General features: G+C 37.9%; 1 protein-coding gene across 2 annotated transcripts in view; it reads left to right on the forward strand.

Moving 5' to 3' along the window:
- PAK2 (p21 (RAC1) activated kinase 2) overlaps window positions 1-24,266 on the forward strand; it is an 87,598-nt gene that overhangs the window by 21,679 nt on the left and 41,653 nt on the right. For both annotated transcript variants that reach the window (XM_055405016.2, XM_055405094.2), the window contains exon 2: window positions 20,362-20,569. In XM_055405016.2, coding sequence (XP_055260991.1) covers window positions 20,383-20,569 — 187 coding nt within the window. In that variant the 5' untranslated portion in view covers window positions 20,362-20,382. The remainder of the gene's footprint in view (window positions 1-20,361; window positions 20,570-24,266) is intronic.

Below are 24,266 nucleotides of genomic sequence, written 5' to 3' on the forward strand. Positions count from 1 at the left end.
TGATTCCAGCTTGTGATTCATCCAGCCTGGCATTTCACATGATGTACTCTGCATAGAAGTTAAAAAAGCAGGAGTAACAATGTGCAGCCTTGATGTACTGCTATCCCAATTTGGAACCAGTCTGTTGTTCCATGTCCAGTTTTAACTGTTGCTTCTTGGCCTGCATACAGGTTTCTCAGGAGGCAGGTAAGGTGGTCTGGTATTCCCATCCCTTTAAAATTTTCAAGTTTGTTGTGATCCACAGCAAAGGCTTTAGTGTAGTCAGTGAAACAGAAGTAGATGTTTTTCTGAAATTCCCTTGCTTTTTCTATGATCCAGTGGATGTTGGCAATCTGATCTCTGTTTATTCTGCCTTTTCTAAATCCAGCTTGTACATTTGGAAGTTTTCAGTTCACATACTGTTGAAGCCTAGATAGAATGATTTTGAGCATTACCTTGCTAGCATGTGAAATGAGTGCAGTTTTCCAATAGTTCGAACATTTTTTGACATTGTCCTTCTTTGGAATTAGAATGAAAACTGACCTTTTCCAGTCCTGTGACCACTGCTGAGTTTTACAAATTTTTTGGCATATTGAGTGCAGCACTTTAACAGCATCATCTTCTAAAATTCGAAATAGCTCAGCTGGAATTCCATCACCTGCACTAGCTTTGCTTGTAGTAATGCTTCCTAAGTCCCTCTTGACTTCACACTCCAGGATGTCAGACTAGGTAAGTGACCACACCATCATGGTTATCCAGTTCATTAAGACCTTTTTTTGTATAATTCTGTGTATTCTGGCCATCTCTTTTTAATCTCTTCTGCTTTTGTTAGGTCCTTGCCATTTCTGTCCTTTTTTTGGCCTGTCTTTGCATGAAATGTTCCCTTGGTATTTTTCAATTTTCTTAAAGAGATCCTTTGTCTTTCACATTGTATTGTTTTCCTCTACTTGTTTACATTCTTTTCTTTACATTAGGAAATGTGGGAAAAGGGGAGTGAAGCACGTAGGAGTGGCAGCCAGAATGACAGTGTAACTAGTTACTCAATTCCATTGTATTGTCCCTGAGGAAGTTATATAAAGTCATTCACAGGATCGTCCAGGAGGATGAGAAACAGGATCTAAGTCAATGGGATCTCTCTGTTGCCATCACCATTGGTTATGGGTTCATTCCACAGCTAACTCCCTTGAACTACCAGATTGCACATATGAGGGTGCTGTGCTATCCCCTGGCATTGTGCAGCCCAGAATGAAGAGGGGTGTTGTTATGTTGTACCTGCATGAAAAAGTTGGCCACACCCAGTATAGAATTGGTTGTTGGAATAGCAGCTTGATAAGACACCTTGTAAAGCTAAAGAAAAAGATTTTAAAAGATGCATAAGTGGTATGGTATCTGGTAGAAGATCCCTTTTTTTTTTTTTTTTTCAATAGAGACCTTTCATTTTGTGGAGAGTCTTTCCACATTATTATTCTTCAAGATGTCTTCACTATGCTATTGCTCTTGGATGTAGATTTTAGAATTAACTGCCCGGTTTCTCACAAAACCCTTTTGGGACTTTGATTAGGATTGCTTTGAATCTGTAGATTAGTTTGAGGAAATGTGGCATTTGTACATTATTGACTCTTTAAATTTATGTCCATTTAGTATCTCACAACGTATTTAGGTCTTCATGTCTTTAGTACATTTTTCCTCTATGTGAAGATTCTAGGCCCACAGTTCCCAACCTGTACGAGGCATCCTGGAGTACCACACTGAGCTTAATGGCACCTAGGGATATTTTAAAATTTAGAGGGAAACAGTGATGGATGTCCGTTGGACACAATGTGAACATCCAGTTCTAGGAAGTCCTACAGTTTTCAACTTTAGGTTGTGATACATTTGGTAAAGTCTGCCCTTATGAAATGGTTGCTGAGATCAGAAATAATGTAAATCAGTGTGGAACAGGAAATCAGTGTGAGTGGGGTCTGACGTTTCAGAGGTTGTGCGTCTTTCCCTATGTATCTGATTGAGAAAGAAAGAAAAGGGTTGTTTTTTTTTTTTTCTTTTCAATTCATGTGTATTCAGGTTACTAAGTTATTAGGATGAGTGAATGACGAATACCAATGAAGTTGTTTGGACTTTACTAAATCAGTGAAACTGTTAGGGATGTCTTTTGGCCTAGAGGTGCTGTGAAATGAGTACTGAGAATAGCAGGGGCACCATGTTTGGAAATTTCTGTCCCAGGAACTTCAGACTTTGTAATGATATTATAAATGGTATCTTTTCCCCCTCTCATTTCATTTTCTGCTTTTAGTGTGCACAAATGCAGTTGAATTTTGTGTATTCCTCTTTATCCTGCAAATTTGCTAAATTTGTGTTTATCCTAATAATTCATCGTAATTATTGCAGTTTGTAGAGTATTGTCATTTGTTTCTTCTATCACAGCAGAGCATTGGATAAAAAAGAATAAGCAGTAATAAAAATTGTTAATGTACGAATATACAAAATGATATATTCAGAGAAGTCTAACTTCTAACTCAATCCCTTCCATTTTATTCTTGCCCCTCCCGCATAATAACCATTAAAAAAGTTGTGGTTATTCTTCCATTAAAAATAATAACAGTAGCCATGTGTGTGTGCTGTGTATTGATACACCTTTCCCCCCCGCCTTAGGTCAGTGGTAGCATACCATACATACATTTTTCCCTTATCTTGCATTTTCGTCAGTTGTATATCCTGAGATTATTGCATGGCAATGTATACAGTGATTTCTTCCTTCAGTTTTACAGCTTCATAATACTTGAGTGTGTGATATACCACAGTAGATTCAACCAATCCCCTGTTTTCTGGCTGTTTGAGATGCTTCCAGTCTTTTGCTGTTATAGATAATACAACAATAACAGCCTAGCATATATGTTTATTTGTATTTTTGCTAGTTTGTATGTGTTACAACTGTGTAAAAAATATCTTATGTTTAAAATAGAACTATGCTCTAAGTTCAGATTATATATATGTGTGTGTGTGTGTATCTTTTAAATTATAAATCAGAACACAGTGTAATATTGGTGCTAGTGATCTCTTCTCACTAAGTGCTGATAGAACCCCTTTTCATTCCTATTGGTGTTCATTTGTGCTTTCTTTGTTCCTTGGTTAATTTTGCCAGAGGTATTTTACTAGTTTTGTCTAATACAGCTTTTTAGTTTTATTGATCTTCTCTATTGTATAATAATCTTCTATTCGGCAATTTCTGCTTTTATCTTTATTATTTTCTTCCTACTTACGTAGGGTTTCTTTTGCTATTTTTGTTTGTGGTTTTTGTTTTGCTTCTTAGGTTGGAAGCTTAACTCATTAAATTTTGGTTCTCTTTAAAGTAAAAATTCAAAACTGTGTCATTAAATGCTTTCATCACATCCTGCAAGGTATATATGTGTGTGGGGAGGGGAAGTAAAATATACCTAACATAAAATTTCCATTTTTTTAGGTATATACTTTATTGGCATTAAGTACATTTGCAGCCTTGAGCGACTGTTACCACTGTCCATTTCCAACACTTTTTTGTTATCCCAAATGCAAACTACCGTACCAAACAATAACTCCCTGTTTCACAATCCCCCACCCCAGACCTTGGTGAACTCTGTTCTACTTTCTGTCTCTGTTATAGAGTTTGACCAAATAGATATCTCATATAAGTGAAATTTTACAGTAGTTGTCTTTTTGTCTGGCTTATTTTACTTAATATGTTCATAGTCATCCTTGTTAGAGCATGTATCAAATTTCACCTCTTTTTAAAGCTAAATAATACTCTACCTGCACCACATTGTGTTATCCTAGTCCTGCGAATTTTTCATTCTCATTCAATTCTTAGTATTTTCTGATTGCCATTGTATCTATTTTTAACCCTAAGTCTTTAAGAAGTGTTTTAAAATTTCAAACTCATGAAGTTTCCTTCTAGTTATCTTTTTGTTATTCCCCAACAAAGGTCCATCTAGTCAAGGCTATGGTTTTTCCAGTGGTCATGTATGGATGTGAGAGTCGGACTGTGAAGAAAGCTGATCGCCGAAGAATTGATGCTTTTGAACTGTGGCGCTGGAGAAGACTCTTGAGAGTCCCTTGGACTGCAAGGAGATCCAACCAGTCCATTCTGGGGGAAATCAATCCTGGGTGTTCATTGGAAGGACTGATGAGCTAAAGCTGAACTGCAATACTTTGGCCACCTCATGCGACTCACTGGAAAAGACTCCGATGCTGGGAAGGATTGGGGGCGGGAGGAGAAGGGGACGACAGAGAATGAGATGGCTGGATGGCATCACCGACTCGATGGACATGAGTTTGAGTGAACTCCGGGAGTTGGTGATGGACAGGGAGGCCTGGCGTGCTGGCCTGGTGTGCTGTGATTCATGGGGTCGCAAAGAGTCGGTAACAACTGAGCAACTGAACTGAACTGAAGAGTATATAGTGATTCCAGTCTTTTGAAAATTTTCCGTCTCTCATAATGTATTTATTTTAACCTTATTCTTGAAAGATAGTTTTGTTGGCATCTTTTCCTCTCAATATATTGAGGATATTGAGGATATTCTAATGTCCTCTTGCTTTCATTGTTAGTATCAAAAAGTAACCTGAAAGTCCAACTGCCACTTCTGTGAGGTTTATCCTTTTTTCTCCTCTGACCAATATTAAGAACTTTTTGATCTTATTTTCACTATGATGTCTTAACTTTGATGTGTATAGATTACATTTTATCCTGCTTTTTGATTCGTTAGGTTTCTTACAGATTTGTGTCCTTCATCTGCTCTAGAAAGTTCTCAGCTCTCATTTATCTGGTGAGTGAGCTCCTCATTCATTCTGTCGTCTCCTTCTGGAACTTCAAGTAGGTGTATCACAGGTTATCTAGCCTGCTCCTTTTACTTGTACATTTTCTCTCTGTCTCTCTCTGCTGCAGTCTAGGTACTTCGCGTGTATCTTCCACTTCACTAACTCTGCTGCTGAGTCCACGCTGCTCTTTACTTCAAATGTCAAGTTTTAATTTTTACTGAAAGTTCTGTATGGTTGTTTTTCATATTTGCTTTTTTCCCCCTGCTTTTATATTTGAGCTTCTTACACATATTCTGTGTCAGATTATTTCACATCTGTTTCACCAGTGTGTTTTGGTTAGTTCTCAGTCATGGTGTGTTGTTTGTTTGTTTTTTTTTTTGGTGTGTTGTTTGTGTTCTGAATTTTCCTATGAGCTGCTCTTTTTTCTTTAGAACTTGATTTTTGGGTATTTTTTGAGACCTGTGTTGAAGTTGTTTCCTCCCAAAGAAGCTTTGTATTTATGTGTAATTCTGTCATTCACCAGGGAGTGCTGCCAGCATGGCCACATTCAATTAAACCTGTTTGGAATTTGGGGGGACCTCATAGGTCTCACGGAGAAGGCAATGGCAAGCCACTCCAGTACTCTTGCCTAGAAAATCCCATGGATGGAGGAGCCTGGTAGGCTGCAGTCCGTGGGGTCGCTAAGAGTCGGACACGACTGAGCTACTTCACTTTCACTTTTCACTTTCACACATTGGAGAAGGAAATGGCAACCCACTCCAGTGTTCTTGCCTGGAGAATCCCAGGAAAGGGGAGCCTGGTGGGCTTCCATCTATGGGGTCACACAGAGTCGGACACGACTGAAGTGACTTAGCAGCATAGGTCTCATCTGCCTGCAATGCAGGAGACCTGGGTTTGATTTCTGGTTCGGGAAGATCCCCTGGAGAAGGAAATGGCAATCCATTCCAGTATTCTTGCCTGGAAAATCCCATGGACAGAGGAGTCTGGCAGGCTTCAATCCACGGGGTCGCAAGAGTTGGACACGACTTAGCGACTAAACCAACACACAGCATAGGTCTCGTGGGTTTCAGACCACAAACGTGCATTTTGTTGTCAGGATTTCTGTAGGGATTCCCCATTGCCCTGCACGCCTGTTGTTATCGCTGTGCTCTGAATACCTGAGATTTCCGTGTTCCCTTCTGTGCAGAGGGATTTACTACATATTCATTTAATTTCATATAGATTACAGCTATTACAGCTTTTAGGTCCTAGCCTTATGTGGAAGGGACTCCAGTTTTGGCAAGCTCTGGGTTTTATCACCTGTTCCCTGTGACAACCATCGAAGTATAGCTTTAGTCAGAATTCCACTGAGAATAACAGGTTTGATAAATGGCTTACTCTCTTGTTCCTAGTTTCACTGTGCTTTGCACTGTGTGGGAGTATCCCTTTCATCTTAACTAGCTTATCCATGCATATTTAAAGATATGTTATGTTATTCAACCCTGTATTTGTTTGAGTTTGAAGCAAAGTTTCTTTTTATTTTTCCTTTATTCTTTATCAGTGCCCCAGTTATTTTCTACAGCTCTTCCCCTCTTTTCTCTTTTCCTTTTTGACTTTGCTACACATAGGCCTGATGTTATGACCATTGCCACCAAATGAAAACACTCCTTTCTGATTTGTGAACTCTTCTTTGACAGCCTGTGTTGTTGTCCTCTTAAGGTGATTTGGGATGTTTTCATTAATGCTTTTGCTTTCAAAGATATTAGAGGCTTTTTTGAAGGGGAACAGGGTAGAAAGGCCAGTGATGTTGGGACTCTCAGAGAGGTTGTTAGAAATCTTATCAAGTAATGTTGTATTACTACATTCACAAGGTACTAAAAGATTAAGGTTTGTTTAGTATTTATAGAAAATGTAAGTAAAAATATAAAGCACAATTGTGCTTTTAAACTCGTGTTTCCCAGTAGTATATATTTTGCAGTTGGAGTACCATAGATGATCTGAGTAAATTATAGTAAATTTAGTAATATCTACCAGTTGGACTGACTAGTTCTAGACACCACTCCTTTTTTCGTTTCTGTTGTGTATTAGGTTTCCCCTCATCTCCTTCAGTAGACAATTGAGGAATTGTTTATCTTTGAGTTGTGTCACAATTAAACAATGGTCCTGTTAGAAGAGTACAGTGTGTTTTGGGCATGTTTTTTGTTTTGCCTGCTTGCTTGTTTTTCACTGAAACGTAGCAGAAAGTGAGAGGATTTGGAGAGAGGCATTATTTATCTTTCTGCCCTTTTTAAAAATATATGTATTTCTGAGTAATGGTGTAATAAAACATTGGTAAATTATTGTTTTATAATAAATGTTTTTATTTTGTTGATTCTCCTAAAATACATAAAGAACCTTATCACGTCATCATTTGATGCTTTTTAGGCATTTGACTCTGTTAGTAGAAGAAATTAAAAAATGCACTGCTTTATGGAAAAGGACTAAAGACTAAGGCCGTGATTTGGCTGTTAGGGGAAAAGTATACATCTTTCCAAAGATATTTTTGTTAATCTAGGATAGGATAGTTGATGTGTCATCTAGTGAAGTGCTGTTCCGTACAAGAGCTAATAAGTTTGGGAAAAACAATATTTCATCTGGGGACAGAGTGTAGTAATACAAATCAGTAAACATTATTATCTGATACATGGGAGTATCTGTATTAAAGGAAATAGAATAGTAGTGATAGCAGGAGCAGCAGCAACAGTAGTAGTATAATCCCTTCCTTTTTAAATTTAATTTTTATTTTATATTAGAATATAGTTGATTTACAGTGTATTAATTTCAGGTGTGTAACAAAGTGTTTCAGTTATACATGTATATATATCCACTCTTTTTCAGGTTCTTTCCCCATATAGGTTATCACAGAATACTGAGTAGAGTTTTCTGTTGATTATGTATTTTTATATAGTAGTGTGTATATGTTAATCCCAAACTCCTAATTTATCCTTCTTCCCGACCTTTCCCCATTGGTAACCACAAGTTTGTTTTCTGTGTCTGTAAGTCTGTCACTGTTTCGTAAATAAGTACATTTGTATCACCTTTTCAGATTCCGTATACAAGTGACAATGATATTTGTCTTTATCTTACTTCACTTAGTATAATAATCTCTAGGTCTGTCTCTGTTGCTGCAAGTGGCATTATTTTATCTCTTTATGATTGAGTAATATTCCTCTGTATATATGTATCACGTCTTCTTTGTTTATCTGTCGATGGACAGTTAGGTTGCTTCCAAGTCTTGGCCATTGTGAACTGCGCTGCAGTGAACCCTGGGGTTGCATGTATCCTTTCAAACCTAGGTTTTCTCTAGATACATGCCCAGGAATGGGCTTACTGGATCATATGATAGTTTTATTTTTAGTTTTTTAAGGAAACTTCACACTGTTTTCCATAGTGGCTGTACCAATTTATATTCCCACCAACAGTATAGGAGGGTTCCCCTTTCTCCATATCCTTTCCAGCATTTATTGGTGATGACCATTCTGAGTGGTGTGAAGAGATATCTCATTGTAGTTTTGATTTGCATTTCTCTAATAATTAGCAGTGTTGAGCATCTTTTGCTGTGCCTCTGGACAATCTGTATATCTTCTTTGGAGAACTTTGTATTTATTGACTAGATCTTCTGCTCTTCCGGTTTTTTTGGCCAGACAGCTTGCAGGATCTTAGTTCCCCAACCAACAATTGAACCTGAGCCCCCTGCAGTGGAAGCACAGAGTCCTAACCGTTGTACCATCAGGAAATTCTCCTATTCATTTTTTGAAAATATTTTTTACTTATTTATTTTTGGCCATGCTGGGTCTTCAGTGCTGCATGGGCTTTTCTGTAGTTGCGACGAGTGGGGACTGCTCTCTAGTTGCGGTGCACAAGCTTCTCATTGAGGTGGCTTATCCTCTTGCGGAGCATGGGCTCTAGGGCATGAGGGCTTCAGTAGTTGTGGCACATGGGCTCAATAGTGGCAGCTCCCAGGCCCTAGAGCATAGGATAGGCTCCATCGTTGTGGCATACAGACTTAGTTGTCTCTTTGGCATGTGGGATCTTCCTGAATGAGAAATCAAACTCGTATTTCCTGCGTTGGCAGGTAAATTCTTTACCACTGAGCCACCAGGGAAGCCCCCCTGTCCATTTTTTTATTGGGTTGTTTGTTTTTTGATATTGAGCTCATGGACTGTTTGTAAATTTTGGAGATGAATCCCTTGTCAGTTGCACCATTTTTGCATATGTTTTTTTACCATCTGTAGGTTGTCTTTTCATTTTGTTTATGGTTTCTTTTGCTGTGCAAAATCCTTTAAATTTAATTAGAACCCTTTGTTTATTTTTGCCTTTATTCTCATTACTCTGGAAGGTGGGATCCAAAAAGATATTGTCTCAGTTTATGTCAAAGAGTGTTCTGCCTATTTTTTCCTCTAAGAGTCTTATAGTATCTGGTCTTACATTTAGCTTTTTAATCCATTTGTATGTTTATTTTTATGTTGGGTGTTAGAGAATGTTCTAATTTCATTGTTTCACAGGTAGCTGTTCAGTTTCCCCAGCACCACTGATGGAGGAGACTGTATAATCTTTTGCCTTTGAATTGTTTGAAGTCTTCGGTAGGAACACATTTAAAATAATAATTAATGATGCACAGTTGTAATTCATTGCCAGAGAATGTTCTGATATATTAATGTAATTAAGAAAAAAAACATGAGATAAAGAGTTGTTAGTAAGCTTGAATTCTGGTCTTAGTTCTGTTAATAATTAAATTTGTGTGACTTTAGGTGAACTGCTTACATTTTGGTGAGTCAGATTCTTCACAAATAAAATAAGGAAATGGACTAAATGAATTCCAGTCCAGCTTTAATACTCTCTGGATTTATTTTCCTGTGTAACTTGTTTCAAGAGGATGTGAGGGATCTTTTTGAACAGGGACAAGCAAGCATGACCTTACATGGGAAATAATTTTTACTGAGCATTTGGATGGGTAAGAGAAAAGGATAAAGAAGATTTAAGAATGGAGAAATGTATATTCAAAGATGATTTAGGGCAAGAAAGTCTTGATATATTTGAGAAACATGAAGCATAGTATTTATGGGGATTCATATGAGATCAGATTGATTGGGTAGTAAATGGCCTTACATGGCAGAGTTTAGTAACTGCTGAAGAAGATAAAGTCAGGAAGAGTGTTATCATGCGTTATTTTTAGTCAACCAATTCTAACTTCTTTCTCTAAACAAAAACGGAATGTAAAGAAACTCTGGGAACCTGTTAGGGCTTCTAACTGCTTTGTCTGAACAGCAGCTGAAGACAAGAGATTCTTTAGAGAGATCCTGAGATGACGTGATCAAGTCCTCAGCCAGGCTAGTGGCAGAGTGAGTCATCAGTGTTTTATCAAGGGTCATGCTTTTGTTTACTACTATCTAATCACTTATGAGGCATACTGCTTAGAATTATCAACATTGGATTTGTCATCTTGAATAATTTTATTAGGGACATATGTGACTCAAAATTTAGATTTTGTTTAAGCATGTGTTGCCTAACAGGGTGCGTCATGTTAATTGGGATTTCCTTGCAACATAGCTTTTTTAACTTTCTAATGTAAATAAACAAGAAAGTTCTGAAACAGACAACACGTTGGCTCCTCTTTAGTTTTACTGAGCCAAATTTGTGCAGAAAATGTTAAAAATTACTCATAAAATATTAAAAATAGAGCAGTAAAGAAAGTTGTTTTTTTTTTTAAATAACCAAAGTATAAGGGCTGTGTTCTGAAATTTACCTTGTTAATGTTTTTGGTTTTAGGGCTTCTCTGCTGGCTCAGCTGGTAAAGCATCTGCCTGCAATGTGGGAGACCTGGGTTTGATCCCTGGGTTGGGAAGATCCCCTGGAGAAGGGAACTGCTACCCACTCCAGTGTTCTGACCTGGAGAATTCTATGGATTGTATGGTCCATGGGGTCACAAAGAGTCCGACACGATTGAGTGACTTTAACTTTCAGTGTTGTTTGCTTTAGAGTTTGGTGGTGGTGTTTTTCATATAAATGACAGGCTTTCTGGGTTTTGTCAATCAATGTCTTTCTGAGTTTTGTTACAAAAAAACAGTATAGTAATTACCTCTGCATATGTATAGGTTTTTAACTGTATTCAATATTTGATTAGGCTTTTGTGCCCCAGCTTGAAAGTCTAGCCATTGATTACCTTACTGTATGTCAAAAATGTATTCTATAGAATACAGGAGGAAATAAATTTGGGTCTTCTGCTGCCTCAGTAGCACATTAGAGAAAAACGGGGAATCTGAGGTTGAAATATGGAACAGATACACTGAAGCAGCAGTTCTCAAAGAGTAGTCTGTGGTACCCTTGGGCTCTGTGAGTCAAAACTTTTTTTCATAATAATACTAAAGTATTCTTTGCCTTTTTACACAATGTTGATATTTGTGTTGATGATGCAAAAGCAGTGGTGGGTAAAACACAGTTCATTCATTTAAAGTATCTTGTTTAGCAAAATGGGAAGTACACATAAGGTTCTTATGAAGTATGAAATGGTTGTGTTACCACTTATGTTACTGAGCCCTTTTACCTGGACCACCATTTTATTGTAAGAGTGACAGACCCACTGAACAACTCTGGTTGTTCGGACTTAGATATTTGGCAGAAATTTTCTTGAAAATGAATAATGTGACAGAATATAAAGCAAGAGAGTTCAGAAAAACATCTACTTCTGCTTTATTGACTATACCAAAGCCTTTGACTGTGGGAATCACAACAAACTATGGAAAATTCTTAAATAAGAGATGGGAATACCAGACCACCTTAAATGCCTCCTGAGAAATCGGTATGCAAGTCAAGAAGCAACAGTTAGAACTGGACATGGAAAATGGACTGGTTCCTAATCGGGAAAGGAATATGTGAAGGCTGTAAGTTGTCACCCTGTTTATTTAACTTTTATGCTGAGTACATCATGTGAAATGCTGGGCTGGATGAAGCACAAGCTGGACTCAAGATTGCCAGGAGAAATATTAATAACCTCAGATATGCAGATGACACTACTCTTACGGCAGAAAGCTAAGAGGAACAAAGAGCCTCTTGATGGACGTGAAAGAGGAGAGTAAAAAAGCTGGCTTAATGCTCAGCATTCAAAAAGCGAAGTTATGGAATGCAGTCCTATCTCTTCATGACAAATATATGGGAAAACAATGGAAACAGTGAGAGACTTTATTTTCTTGTGCTCCAAAATCACTGCAGATGGTGACTGCAGCCATGAAATTAAAAGACATTTGCTCCTTGTAAGAAAAGCTATGACCAACCTAGACAGCATATTAAAAAGCAGAGACATTACTTTGCTGACAAAGGTCCATCTAGTCAAAGCTATGGTTTTTCCAGTAGTCATATATGGATGTGAAAGTTGGACCATAAAGAAAGCTGAGCATTGCAGAAATTGATGCTTTGAACTGTGGTGTTGGAGAAGACTTTGAGAGTTCCTTGGACTGCAAGGAGGTCCAGCCAGTCAATCATAAAGGAAATGAGTACTGAATATTCATTGGAAGGACTGATGCTGAAGCTGAAGTTCCAATACTTGGGCCACCTGATGCAAAGAACTCACTCATTGGAAAAGACCCTGATGCTGGGAAAGATTGAAGGCAGGAGGAGAAGGGGACGACAGAGGATGAGATGGTTGGATGGCATCATCAACTTGATGGACATGAGTTTGAGCAAGCTCCGGATGCTCAAGTTGGTGATGGACAGAGAAGCCTGGCATTCTGTAGTCCATGGGGTCACAAAGAATTGGATGTGACTGAGCAACTGCACTGATAAAACTTAAATTTTCAAGTGAAAGTTAGAATTTTAGAAAGCTTGTATTTGCTTTCTTGAATTTGAGAATTTCCCAACACCTAGACTTTTCTGATGAGATCAGTGGTGATATTAATGAATGTGATTTTGTCTTTATTATATAATCAAATGTGTTTACATTGGAACATCTTAATTGAGCCAGTATTTTCCAGATAATCAATTCATGATATTACAAAATGGATAAAAGATCCATTCAGGGACTTCTCTGGTGGTCCAGTGGCTAAGACTCCATGCCCCCAATGCAGGGGGTCTGGATTTGATCCTTGGTCAGGGAACTAGATCCTACATGCAGGAACTAAAGATCCTGTACACCGCAACTAAGACCCACTGCAGCCAAATAAATAAATATTAGAAAAGAAAAAAAAGATCCGTTCAAAGAAAAATCAATGGGTTTAATGTAACAGGGTACAAAAAATTTATTCCTGTGATTTCAGAGTCCATAGCAAACCTTAAGAAGGTCGAGTTTGGTGTAGTATCAAGAATGTTTACAATTATCTGAAAACTATTAAAATGCTCCCTTTCCAGGTGTTTATCTGTGTAAGACCAGATTCTCTTTATATATTCCAACTGAACTATAACACAACAAATGGAATGCAGAAGGAGATATGAGAATCCAGTGTCTTTTACTAAGCCAGAATTTAAAAGATTTGCAGAAATGGTAGCTAATGCCACTTTTCTCTATATATTTTCTTTTGGAAAATGTCATTTTTCATGAAAATGTTATTTAAATGAAATGAGTATTTAAATAACTTATTTTAATTTCTCATTTGAATATAGACAGCTCTAGCTCACATAAACAAAAATTGAGATTTGCAGTAATTTTAAGTGTGTGAAGGGATCTTGAGACCAAAATGTTTGACAACTGCTACGTTGAAGAAAAACAGAGTGGCTTTTAATAGTCATGTGTTGAAAACAGATGTTGGTAAAAGACGTAACCTAACTTAAATATGTATGTGCTGCTCTTTCCCAGTAGATTATGAACTCTTGGAGAAGCATTTAAGTCCTCTTTTCTTTTCTCCAACTTCTTAAATAGACTCCTATAAATAATATCACAATAGGAATAGCATTAATATTTATGTTGGTCAGTCTTTCAGTCGTGTCAGACTCTTTGCGACCCCATAGACTGTAGCATGCCAGGCTTCCCTGTCCTTCGCTATCTCCTGGTATTTGCTCAAACTCATGTTCATTGAGTCAATGATGCCATCCAACCATCTTATCCCCTGTTGCTCCTTCTCGTGTCCTCAGTCTGGCCCAGCAGCAGGCTTTTTTCCGAGAAGCTGGCTCTTTGCATCAGGTAGCCTGTATTGGCATTTAAGTGTCACTCCTTCCAGTGACTATTCAGGATTGATTTCCTTTACGATTGACTGGTTTGATCTCCTTGCTGTCCAAGGGACTCTCGAGAGTCTTCTTCAGCACGACAGTTTGGAAAGCATCAGTTCTTCGGTGCTCAGCCTTCTTAGATGGTAAAAGCATCTGCCTGCAATGTGGGAGACCTAGGTTCATTCCCTGGGTTGGGAAGATCCCCTGGAGAAGGAAATGGAAACCCACTCCAGTACTCTTGCCTGCAGAATTCCATGGATGGAGGAGCCTGGTAGGCTACAGTCCATGGGATCGCAGCGACTGAACGACTTCACTTTGTACTTTTGTACAGCCTTCTTTATGGTCCAGCTCACGTCCGTACATGACTACTGGAAAAACCATAGCTTTGACTGTATGGACCTTTTAGGCAGAGTGATGTCTCTGCTTTTTAATACGCTGTCTAGGTTTGTCATAGTTTTTCTTCCAAGGAGCAACCGTCTTTCAATTTCACGGCTATAGTCACCATCTGCACTGATTTTGGAGCCCAGGAAAATAAAGTCGGCTATTATTTCCATTTTTTCCCCGTCTATGGGAAAAACCATGATGGGATTGGAACCATGATCTTAGTTTTTTGAATGCTAAGTTTTAAGCCAGCTTATTCACTCTCCTCTTTCACCTTCATCAAGAGATTCTTTAGTTCCTCTTCGCTTTCTGCCATAAGAGTGCTGTCATCTGCATATCTGAGGTTATTGTTATTTCTTCTGGCATCTTGATTCCAGCTGTGCTTCATCCAGCCCAGCATTTCACATGATGTACTCTGCATAGAAGTTAAATAAGCAGTGTGACAGTATACCACCTTGGTATACTCCTTTCCCAATTTTGAACCAGTCCATTGTTCCATGTCTGGTTCTGACTGTTGCTTCTTAGCCTGCATACAGGTTTGTCATGAGGGAGGTAAGGTGATATGGTATTCTCATCTTTTTAAGAATTTTCCACAGTTTATTGTGATCCACACAGTCAAAGGCTTTAGTGTAGCCAGTGAAGCAGAAGTAGATGTTTTTCTGAAATTCTCTTGCTTTTTTTGTGATCTAGTGGATGTTGGCAATTTAAACTCTGGTTCCTCAACCTTTTCTAAATCCACCTTGTACATCTGGAAATTCTTGGTTCACATACTGTTTGTTGAAGCCTATCTAGAAGGATTTTTTGAGCATTACTTTGCTAGCATGTAAAATGAACACAGTTGTGCAGTAGTTTGAGTATTCTTTGGCATTACCCTTATTTGGGTTTGGAATGAAAACTGACCTTTTCTGGTCCTGTGGCCACTGCTGAGTTTGGCAAATTTGCTGGCATATTGAGTGCAGCACTTTTACAGCATTATCTTCTAAGATTTGAAATAGCTCAGCTGGAATTCCATCACTTCCACTGGCTCTGTTCATAGTGTTGCTTCCTAAGGCCCACTTGACTTCACACTCTATGATGTCTGACTCTAGGTTAGTGATCACACCGTTGTGGTTATCTGGGTCATTAAGTCCTTTTTTGTATAATTCTTCTGTGTATTCTTGGCACTTCTTAATTTCCTCTAATTCTGTTAGGTCCTTGCCGTTTCTGTCCTTTATTGTGCGTCTTTGCATGAACTGTTCCCTTGATATCTCTAATTCCCTTGCAGAGATCTCATCTTTCCCATTCTGTTGTTTTCCCATGTTTCTTTGCATTTGTTTTTCCATATTTCATTGCATTCTTTGCCTTCACTTAACAAGGCTTTCTTATCTCTCCTTGCTGTTCTTTGGAACTCTGCATAATCTATCAGGTAGATAATTCCTTTTTAAAATTGAGATATAATTCACATATCTGAAATGTACCACTTTAAAGTGTGCAATTTTTATGTTAAAGTGGTTTTAACATATTCATAAAGTTGTGTGACCATTACTAATGTCTGATCCCAGAATATTTTCATTCCCCACAGTCACATCCCATTCCCCTCACACCCTAGCATCCACTAATGTACTCTCTACTTCTGTGGATTTCCCTGTTCTGGGCATTTCATATAAATGGAATCATATAATTTATGATCTTTTTGTGTCTGGCGTTTTTCATTTATGTTTTCAAGGTTTATTTCATGTTGTAGCATATATCGGTTTCCCTGGTATCTCAGCTGGTAAAGAATCCCACCTGCAGTGCAGGAGACCCTGGTTTGATTCCTGGGTCAGGAAGTTCCCTTGGAGAAAGGATAGGCCACCCACTCCAGTATTCTTGGGCTTCCCTGGTGGCTCAGATGGTAAAGAATCCACCTGCAATGTGGGAGACCTAGTTTTGATCCCTGGTTTGGAAGATCCCTTGGAGGAGGGCATGGCAACCCCACTCCAGTATTCTTGCCTGGAGAATCCCCATGGACAGGGGAGCCTGGTGGGCTACAGTCCATGGGGTTCTGAGGAGCTGGATACGACTGAGTGACTAAGCACACAGCACACACAGCATGTGTCAGTACTTGATTCCTTTTTGTGGCCTAACAGTATTCCTTTGTTCGTAATATGGGTAAGATGCATTTTGTCTTTCTGTTCATCTGTTAATATTTTGTTTTTCTTTCCTCTTTTGGCTTTTACAATTAATGCTGCTGTGAACATTCACATGCACATTTTTGTGCAGACATACGATTTCAGTTCTCTCAGGCATATACTGGAAGTGGAATTGCTAGGTCATATGGTAGGTTTGTCTATATTTGACTTTTTGAGGAACTTATTTATTCCTTTTTTAATAGAGTTCTTATTCTGGAATAATTTTAGATTTACAGAGAGATTACAAAGATAGTAAATTTCCTGTATAACGGTCACTCATCTTCCTTTGATATTAATGTTGCATAGACATAAAGTGTACTTCAAAGCAAAGATGCCAACACTGTAAATTCTAGATTTTACTTGAACTTCACCAGTTTTTTCACTAATGTCTTTTTTTTTTTTTTAATTCCAGGATACCACAGTGTCATGTCTCCTTAGATTCCTCTGTTCTAGGACAGTTTCTCTGTCTATTTTTCATGTCCTTGACAAGTTTTGAGAAGTATTGATTAGGAATTTTGTAGTGTACTTCTTAATTTGGGTTTATCTAACTTTTTTCCCCCTGTGAGTAGACTGAAGTTACAGGTTTGCGGAAGAATACCAGAGGTGAATTGTGCTCCCCATCACATTAGCTCAGGAGATGAGTGATATCCTTGTGACTTATCACTGGTGATCTTAACCTTGATCCCATGGTTAATGCCAGATTTTTCCACTGTGTTATTTTCTCCTTTCCACATTCTATTCTTTGGAAATGAGTCACTAAGTCTAGCCTACACTCAGGTGGAGCAGGAGGTTAAGTTCTAACTCCTAGAAGGGAATGTATCTATATATATGTTACTTGGGATTCTTTTGTAAGGAAGATTTGCCCCTCCCCCATTTTATTTATGTATTCAAGTTTTTGTGTCTATATGAATGATGTATATTGATTTTATACTTTGGATTATAATCTGATATTAGTTTATTGATTTTATTGCACCAAACATTCCAGTATTCTAGTATTCTGGGAACTCTTTCTTATGCCCTTTTGACATGTCCTTATCCTTTATAAGTACTTCCTTATCTTTTGACAGTATAAAGATACAGTAGACTCATCTTATATAATATTTTCCCTGTCTAGGCCTAGAACCAGCCATTTCTCCAAGAAACTCTGAAGCACAGCTTAGACCTAAGGTCACACACTTAAGTAAACGGTAGAACTAGGATTCCAACCAAAGCAATCTGATTCCACACTTACGCTCATAACCATAATACCAGACAGCTGCAGGTGCACTGTCAGTTTTTAGTCATGTTGCATTTATGAGCCGGTCTTAAGGATAGAAGTTGTAGTCAGTTTACAGTTAGTAATTATTGTGCTCAGTTTTATATTGATCCTTTTTTAACGACACGACTGAGCGACTGAACTGAACTGATGATGATTATAATCAAGTTTGAAAACTACTTCTTAATCACAGATGGCCACTGTTAATGTTTTGGTGCATTTTCTTTTATAAATGCATGCAACTGGATTTTGGAGTTTTGTTATATTATCCTGAGTTTTAAATTTAACTTGTGTAAGTAGGAGCAATTCACAGTGTAATCAAAATCTCAGTGTGCAGTTTCCATATTGTAACTAGTGATTAAGATAAAAGCGAGCTTGTTGTTGTTCAGTCACCAAGTTATGTCCGATTTTTCACGACCCCGTGGGCCACAGCACGCCAGGCTTCCCTGTCCCTCACCATCTCCTGGAGTTTGCCCAAGTTATGTGCATTGAGTTGGTGATGCCATACAGCCATCTCATCCTCTGTTGTCCCCTTCTCTTGCCCTCAATCTCTCCCAACATCAGGGTCTTTTCCAGTGAGTCACCTGTTTGCATCAGGTGGCCAAAGTATAGCATCAGCTTCAGCATTGATCCTTCCAATGAATATTTGGGGTTGATTTCCTTTAAGATTGGCTGGTTTGACCAATACATTATACTAATGCATATATATGGAATTTAGAAAGATTATAATGATGCCCCTATATGCGAGACAGCAAAAGAGACACAGATGTTAAGAACAGTCTTTTGGACTCTGCGGGAGAAGGCGAGGGTGGGATGATTTGAGAGGGTAGCATTGAAACGTGTATATTATCATATATAAAGTGGATGGCAGCTCCAGGTTCAATGCATGAGACAGCTGGTGCACTGGGATGATCCTGGGGCATGGGATGGGGAGGGAGGTGGGTGGGGGTTCTGGATGGGGAGCACCTGTGCGCCGTGGCTGATTCATGTCAATATATGGCAAAAGCCACTACAATATTGTAAAGTAAATAGCCTCCTATTTAAATAAATAAATAAAAAGAAAAAGATTGGCTAGTTTGATCTCCTTGCTTTCCAAGGGATTCTTAAGAGTCTTTTCCACCACCATAGTTTGAAAACATTAATTCGTCAACACTCTGCCTTTTTTGTATAAAAAGGCAAAAAAAAAGAGCTTCTCTAGGATTAATCTGTTTTGTCTTAATGTTTGGTCACATCAAAGCTGATCATCTGTCTTGGTTTATCAATTCATCAAGTAATCCACAGGATGTGACTAGTTTGGTCTGATAGAATCATCTGACTGTATGTTATCTACACTGCCTTCTTAGATAGCAAGCACCCTCATTTCTTTGATCACCAGTAGTTGAATTTCACTTCAGACAGTCTTTCTCTTTTCTCCAGCTGGTTACCTTCAGAAATGTTTATTTTCCCCTTTACCTTCTTTCTCTTTTGTAGGCTGAAAAATAACTGTTATATGACATATAAATTATACAGTAGTGCTTTGTCAAGGAGAACAAAAGCTATAAAATTTGGAGTGGAATTAGGTATAATTCTTCATCCCTCAATTCTTCTCTAATTATATCTACTTTTCTTCACATACTAGCATTTTAGACTAAAGTAAAATTTTTAAAAATTATTTTAAATTTTATCTAAAACCAGTTGCATTCTTTTCATTGTACATATACAAGGTTTTGTTGGCTTACGTATATCAAGTTGTGTTATTTTCAAATTAGGATCTAATTTCAAATTAAAATTTTGTTTAGGAGGATATTGTGTTATTTCCTAGCTATACAGTTTGGTATCAGAATTCATAAGTTAGGCATCTCTTCTCTTTTACTGCTGATTTTAAATGTGTGTAATCTACTTTTTTTTAAAGACATAAAATAAATGTGTATAAGCATACATAAACAAAGTTGATATTTCCACTTTATTAGCCATGTGGATAAGGAGAGTAACTAGACAGCTTGGACAGGGCATCATAGGATGACAGAACCTTGGGATTTGGCCACACTCTGGATTTACTTTTGTCAGTGTTTCCTGACTTGGAGAGGCTTAACGTATGTAGTTAGATGTTCAGATTTTCAGAGAAACCACATACTGTACCAGTGGCATGTTCTGGTGCTTTACCAAAGTTTGTATGGGGGTTAAATTGTAATCCCAGGCTAGTGAACGTGAATCAGATTTGGAGGCTATTGGTTGGTATTTATTAATAGCAAGCATTCTGTCTGCTCTGGAAGTGAACCTGTCAGAGACATATATCCTATTATTGCCTGGTCAGGACATAGTCTTCTTGGAATTTTTTTTTTTAAAGACTCCGTGTCATCTGTCTGTTCATTGGAATACTTAACTCTTACTATTCAGTTGATATTCTCTGATATGTCAGTGTCATCATGCTTTCCAAAAATCATCATAGTCCTCTTTTTAACAGGATATGACTTTTCAAAGATTTTCTTAGCTCCCCGTTTACCAACTTTGTTAGGGGAGATTGCCGGATTGCAGGCAATTTCATCTCTTGTTTTACAACTTTAAATGGATAACTTTTTAAAATTTGAAATTGAGGAGGGGATTATTACTGTCTTCTGCTTGTCCATTCTATTTTTTACCTTGTTGTTAACTGTATTTTTTGACTGTCTGTTTCAGGCCGTATCATAATTCTGAATCATGTCTGATAACGGAGAACTGGAAGACAAGCCTCCGGCGCCCCCGGTGCGAATGAGCAGTACTATTTTTAGCACTGGAGGCAAAGACCCTTTATCAGCCAATCACAGTTTGAAACCTTTGCCTTCCGTTCCAGAGGAAAAAAAGCCCAGGAATAAAATCATCTCTATATTTTCAAGCACAGAGAAAGGTAAATAGCTACTGTGGTTTCAAGAGTCTCAGTTACTGTGTTTTGGTTTTAATGTTTTTTTAATTAAGTATAGTAAGCTGATACCTTTTATGGTGCAAACGGTAAACATACAATTGATGGTAGTAAATGGGCACTGTTAGGAAGGCTAGTTTGGGACTTCCCTGGAGGTCCGGTGGTTAGGACTGTGCACTTTCACCGCTGAGGGCCAAATTCACCTGGTTGGGGAACTGAGATTCTGCAAGCTGCGCTGTGCACTAAAAAAAAGAAAGAAAGATTAGTTTATTTTAAAGTGTAATAGAAAAGAATAAAACGAAAGTTGCTGCTCATCCTGCTTGTTAGGTCCAGTGAATTTCTGTTCTCCTCTCCTTCATTTTCTAAGACTTGGACCATAGTTCATGGCTTCCCAGCTTTAATGCAAATCATGATATTTGAGAAAGACTTAATAGAAGAATGGAAGTACAGAGTCTACGGTCTCCTGTCTCCAGTCTCAGGAGTTAGCTTTGGTTTGGAATTAAGAGTTTTTCTGACTTTTGAGTAGTACTGATAATGTCTTTTTATCATGTATTCTATAACACCCTCAGATTCTTCTGGGGCAGCACTCAGTAATCAACATACTAATGTATCTTCCGTAAACAAGAATTTAGTCCAATGTTTCTCTTCCTCAGTAAAGTTGACATTTGGGAGCAAAATAAAGCTTTGTTGCAGAGGTCTGCCTGGTGTACTGTAGAATGTTAAGCACCATTCCTAGCTTTTATGTGTTAGATGTTAGAAGTAGCACCTCCTACCCAGTAGCAAAAACTGAAAATTTCTCCAGACATTGCCAGATTCCCTTGTGGGGCAAAGTTGCCTCCAGTTGAGAACCACTGGTCTAGTCATGCAAAATGGGATAAAGATTGTAAATTGTCTACATAAGTTGAATTCACTAAATTTGTTTTGGTGTCAAACTAAGGAAATAACTTCCGGTTTTCAGAGCTTTATGGATTTTAGAATTTGGAGAGGGGGTCTTCCCAGGTGACTCTAGGTGGTAAAGGTGGTAAAGGGTGGCTTCCCAGGTGGTAAAGAACCCACCTGCCAATGCAGGAGACATACGAGACGTGGGTTTGATCCCTGGGTCATGAAGATCCCCTGGATGAGGGCATGGCAACCTACTCTAGTATTCTTGCCTGGAGAATCCCGTGGACAGAGGAGCTTGGCAAGCTGCAGTCCATGGAGTCACACAGAGTTGGACACGACTAAAGCGATTTAGCATACATGCAGGGGATTATGAACTGGTAATGGATTTTAGAGTAAAGGTTAGAGATTACTTTATTATACTAAGCATGGCAGTATGACACCGCTAGTAAAGTGGACGTAAAGATATTTTTCCACTTGTATGTGTAAGTTTACATGGAGAGGTAAAACAGTGCTTGGTATATAATAATAAATATATTTAATTTGAGTTGAAAATACATAATCAGTGAAAATTTGAATGAGGTTAATATGGAATCAAGTCTTAGGAAATTTAGATAGCAGGCAGGATATAATCGTTGAACAGTTGAAAAACTGTTCATTTTAGTGTATATCTCTAAATTTCCTCTTATTTTTAAGATTTCATGGGTGTTTGTAACTGAAAAGAGTCGTGGAGGTATGTTTTTAAAATTAATTTAGCAGATGTGGTAGCATGTGTATTTGGCATGTTTGAGAATGAAATATATACATGCTTAGACTGAGTGAAGTGAAAGTTTAAGGGGGAAATTGGGAAATGAACCAAAAAGGAAGCATGAGAAGAGGCAGAAAGAGTGGATGTGTTGGAGAGCACTAACACATCCATAGTAGTACCATAGTAGTACGTCAGTAAGAAAACCTAAAAATGGCACTGTAAACACAGTATTTATAATTAAAGAGGTTAGAAAAAAACATGTATGGAGGTTAGTACCAGAAAAAATTGCTCAAAGGGTGGAAATTACTTGCCTGTGGAGAGCAGAATACAAAATTGGGATAGGCAAATGCTCACAATAGGTTAAAAGGTACTTGGGGACAGCCTTGGAAAGGGGAAAAGAAGAGTACAGAATGAAAGAGAAAGTGTGGACGGTCCAGCATTTATGTCGATGGTAGCGTGGTAGGGCTTGTGAGCAAATTGAACATGCATTTACATAAATGCAACAGAGCATTTCATCAAAAACCAGTTGAAGCAGTTTTCACGAGCTTACCTGGACATCAGTTTTGGTTTTGCTTTTAACTTTTTTAATACCTCAAATAATTCTAATGTGCATCTAATGTTAAAAACCACTGCAGTAGTGGGTTATGAAATATATATAGTGAGTGACACTAAGTGAAATGGAGTATAAATGGAGTTATTGCGAAAGTTGCATGAAACTTTTCAGTTGTGTGTTCATTGAGTCAGGATGTAAAATGTATTGGTGTGGGTCCTGGCCAAAGATTTAAAGGTGGCTCTGAGGTATGTATTCAATACTTAGCAGTAGTATTGCTGAGTTAAAGGGTATGTGTTCCTGTGTTTGACATAATTATGTTTAACAGATTACTTTCTAAAGTTTTGGGTTTTTTTTTTAAATGTTCTTTCTCACTCACAGAACACATATGTTCCATTGTTGAATATCCTTGCAGATTCTTGTATTACGGGATTTAATATTTGCCAATTTGGGAGGTGTGCAGTGGTATCTCAATGTTGTTTTAATCTGGATTTCCCTGATGACTTGGGAAATTGTCTTTCATGTGTTAATTTACTACTCATTTGTGTTTTCTGTGACATACCTTTTAGTCCAGATTTCTATTGTTTCTCTTAAACATTCATTATAGTCTATATCCTAACTTTTCATCAACTATGTGTTATTAAATATAGTTTTCCAGGTTACAAACTGCCTTTTTATCCTTTCAGTGGTATCTTATGAATATAGATTATTAATTTTGGTGTAGTTAAATTGATCAATTCATTTTTTAACTTTATGTTTTAAGAAATTTTTGCCATACTAGAAGTGATATTTTCTTAGGTTTTTCTGAAAGTTTTACAGTTTAAACCTTTGAGCTATCTGGATTTGATTTTTGTGTACCTGTAAAGGGAGATCTATTTTCACTTTTTTTTTTAACCCAGTGTCCCAGATCATTTATTGAAATTTTTACCATTTCCGCACTGACCTGCAGTATTAGCCATTGTCTGTCAGCTTTCCATGCCAGGGTTTGTTTCTGTGTTTTCTTCTGTTTATTGAATTGACTCATTTGTCTTTACCTCCACTAATACTATATTGTCTTAATCTTACAGTTTATAATGCTTAATACCTTATAGAGCAAATCTGGTACCAGCTGGTTCTTCAGGATCTTTTGACTCTTCTGTATAAGTTTTACACTTTGCTTATCATGTACTTTAAAAAATAAAAACAAAACCTGTTGATGCTTGGATTAGAATTGCTTTGAATTTATAAAGCAAGTTGGTGAGAATTGCTTTCAATTTTGTAGTTGAGAGTAGAACATCTAGAGTCCCTGGTGTAGCTCATTTACAGGGAGATATTTAGGAGTGCGTAATTAAGTGTACTCCGGGAGTTGGTGATGGACAGGGAGGCCTGGCGTGCTGTGATTCATGGGGTCGCGGAGAGTCGGACACGACTGAGCAACTGAACTGAACTGAATTTTCAGTTAGGCTGAGAGAAAAAAAAAGATGAAATATTTGGAAGGTAGGGTGCTCTTTGATTCCTCCTACTCTTGG

Source organism: Moschus berezovskii, chromosome 1 (assembly GCF_049115385.1).
Source record: "Moschus berezovskii isolate FMDL1 chromosome 1, NW_MosBer_1.0, whole genome shotgun sequence".
Classification (NCBI taxonomy): Eukaryota; Metazoa; Chordata; class Mammalia; order Artiodactyla; family Moschidae; genus Moschus; species Moschus berezovskii.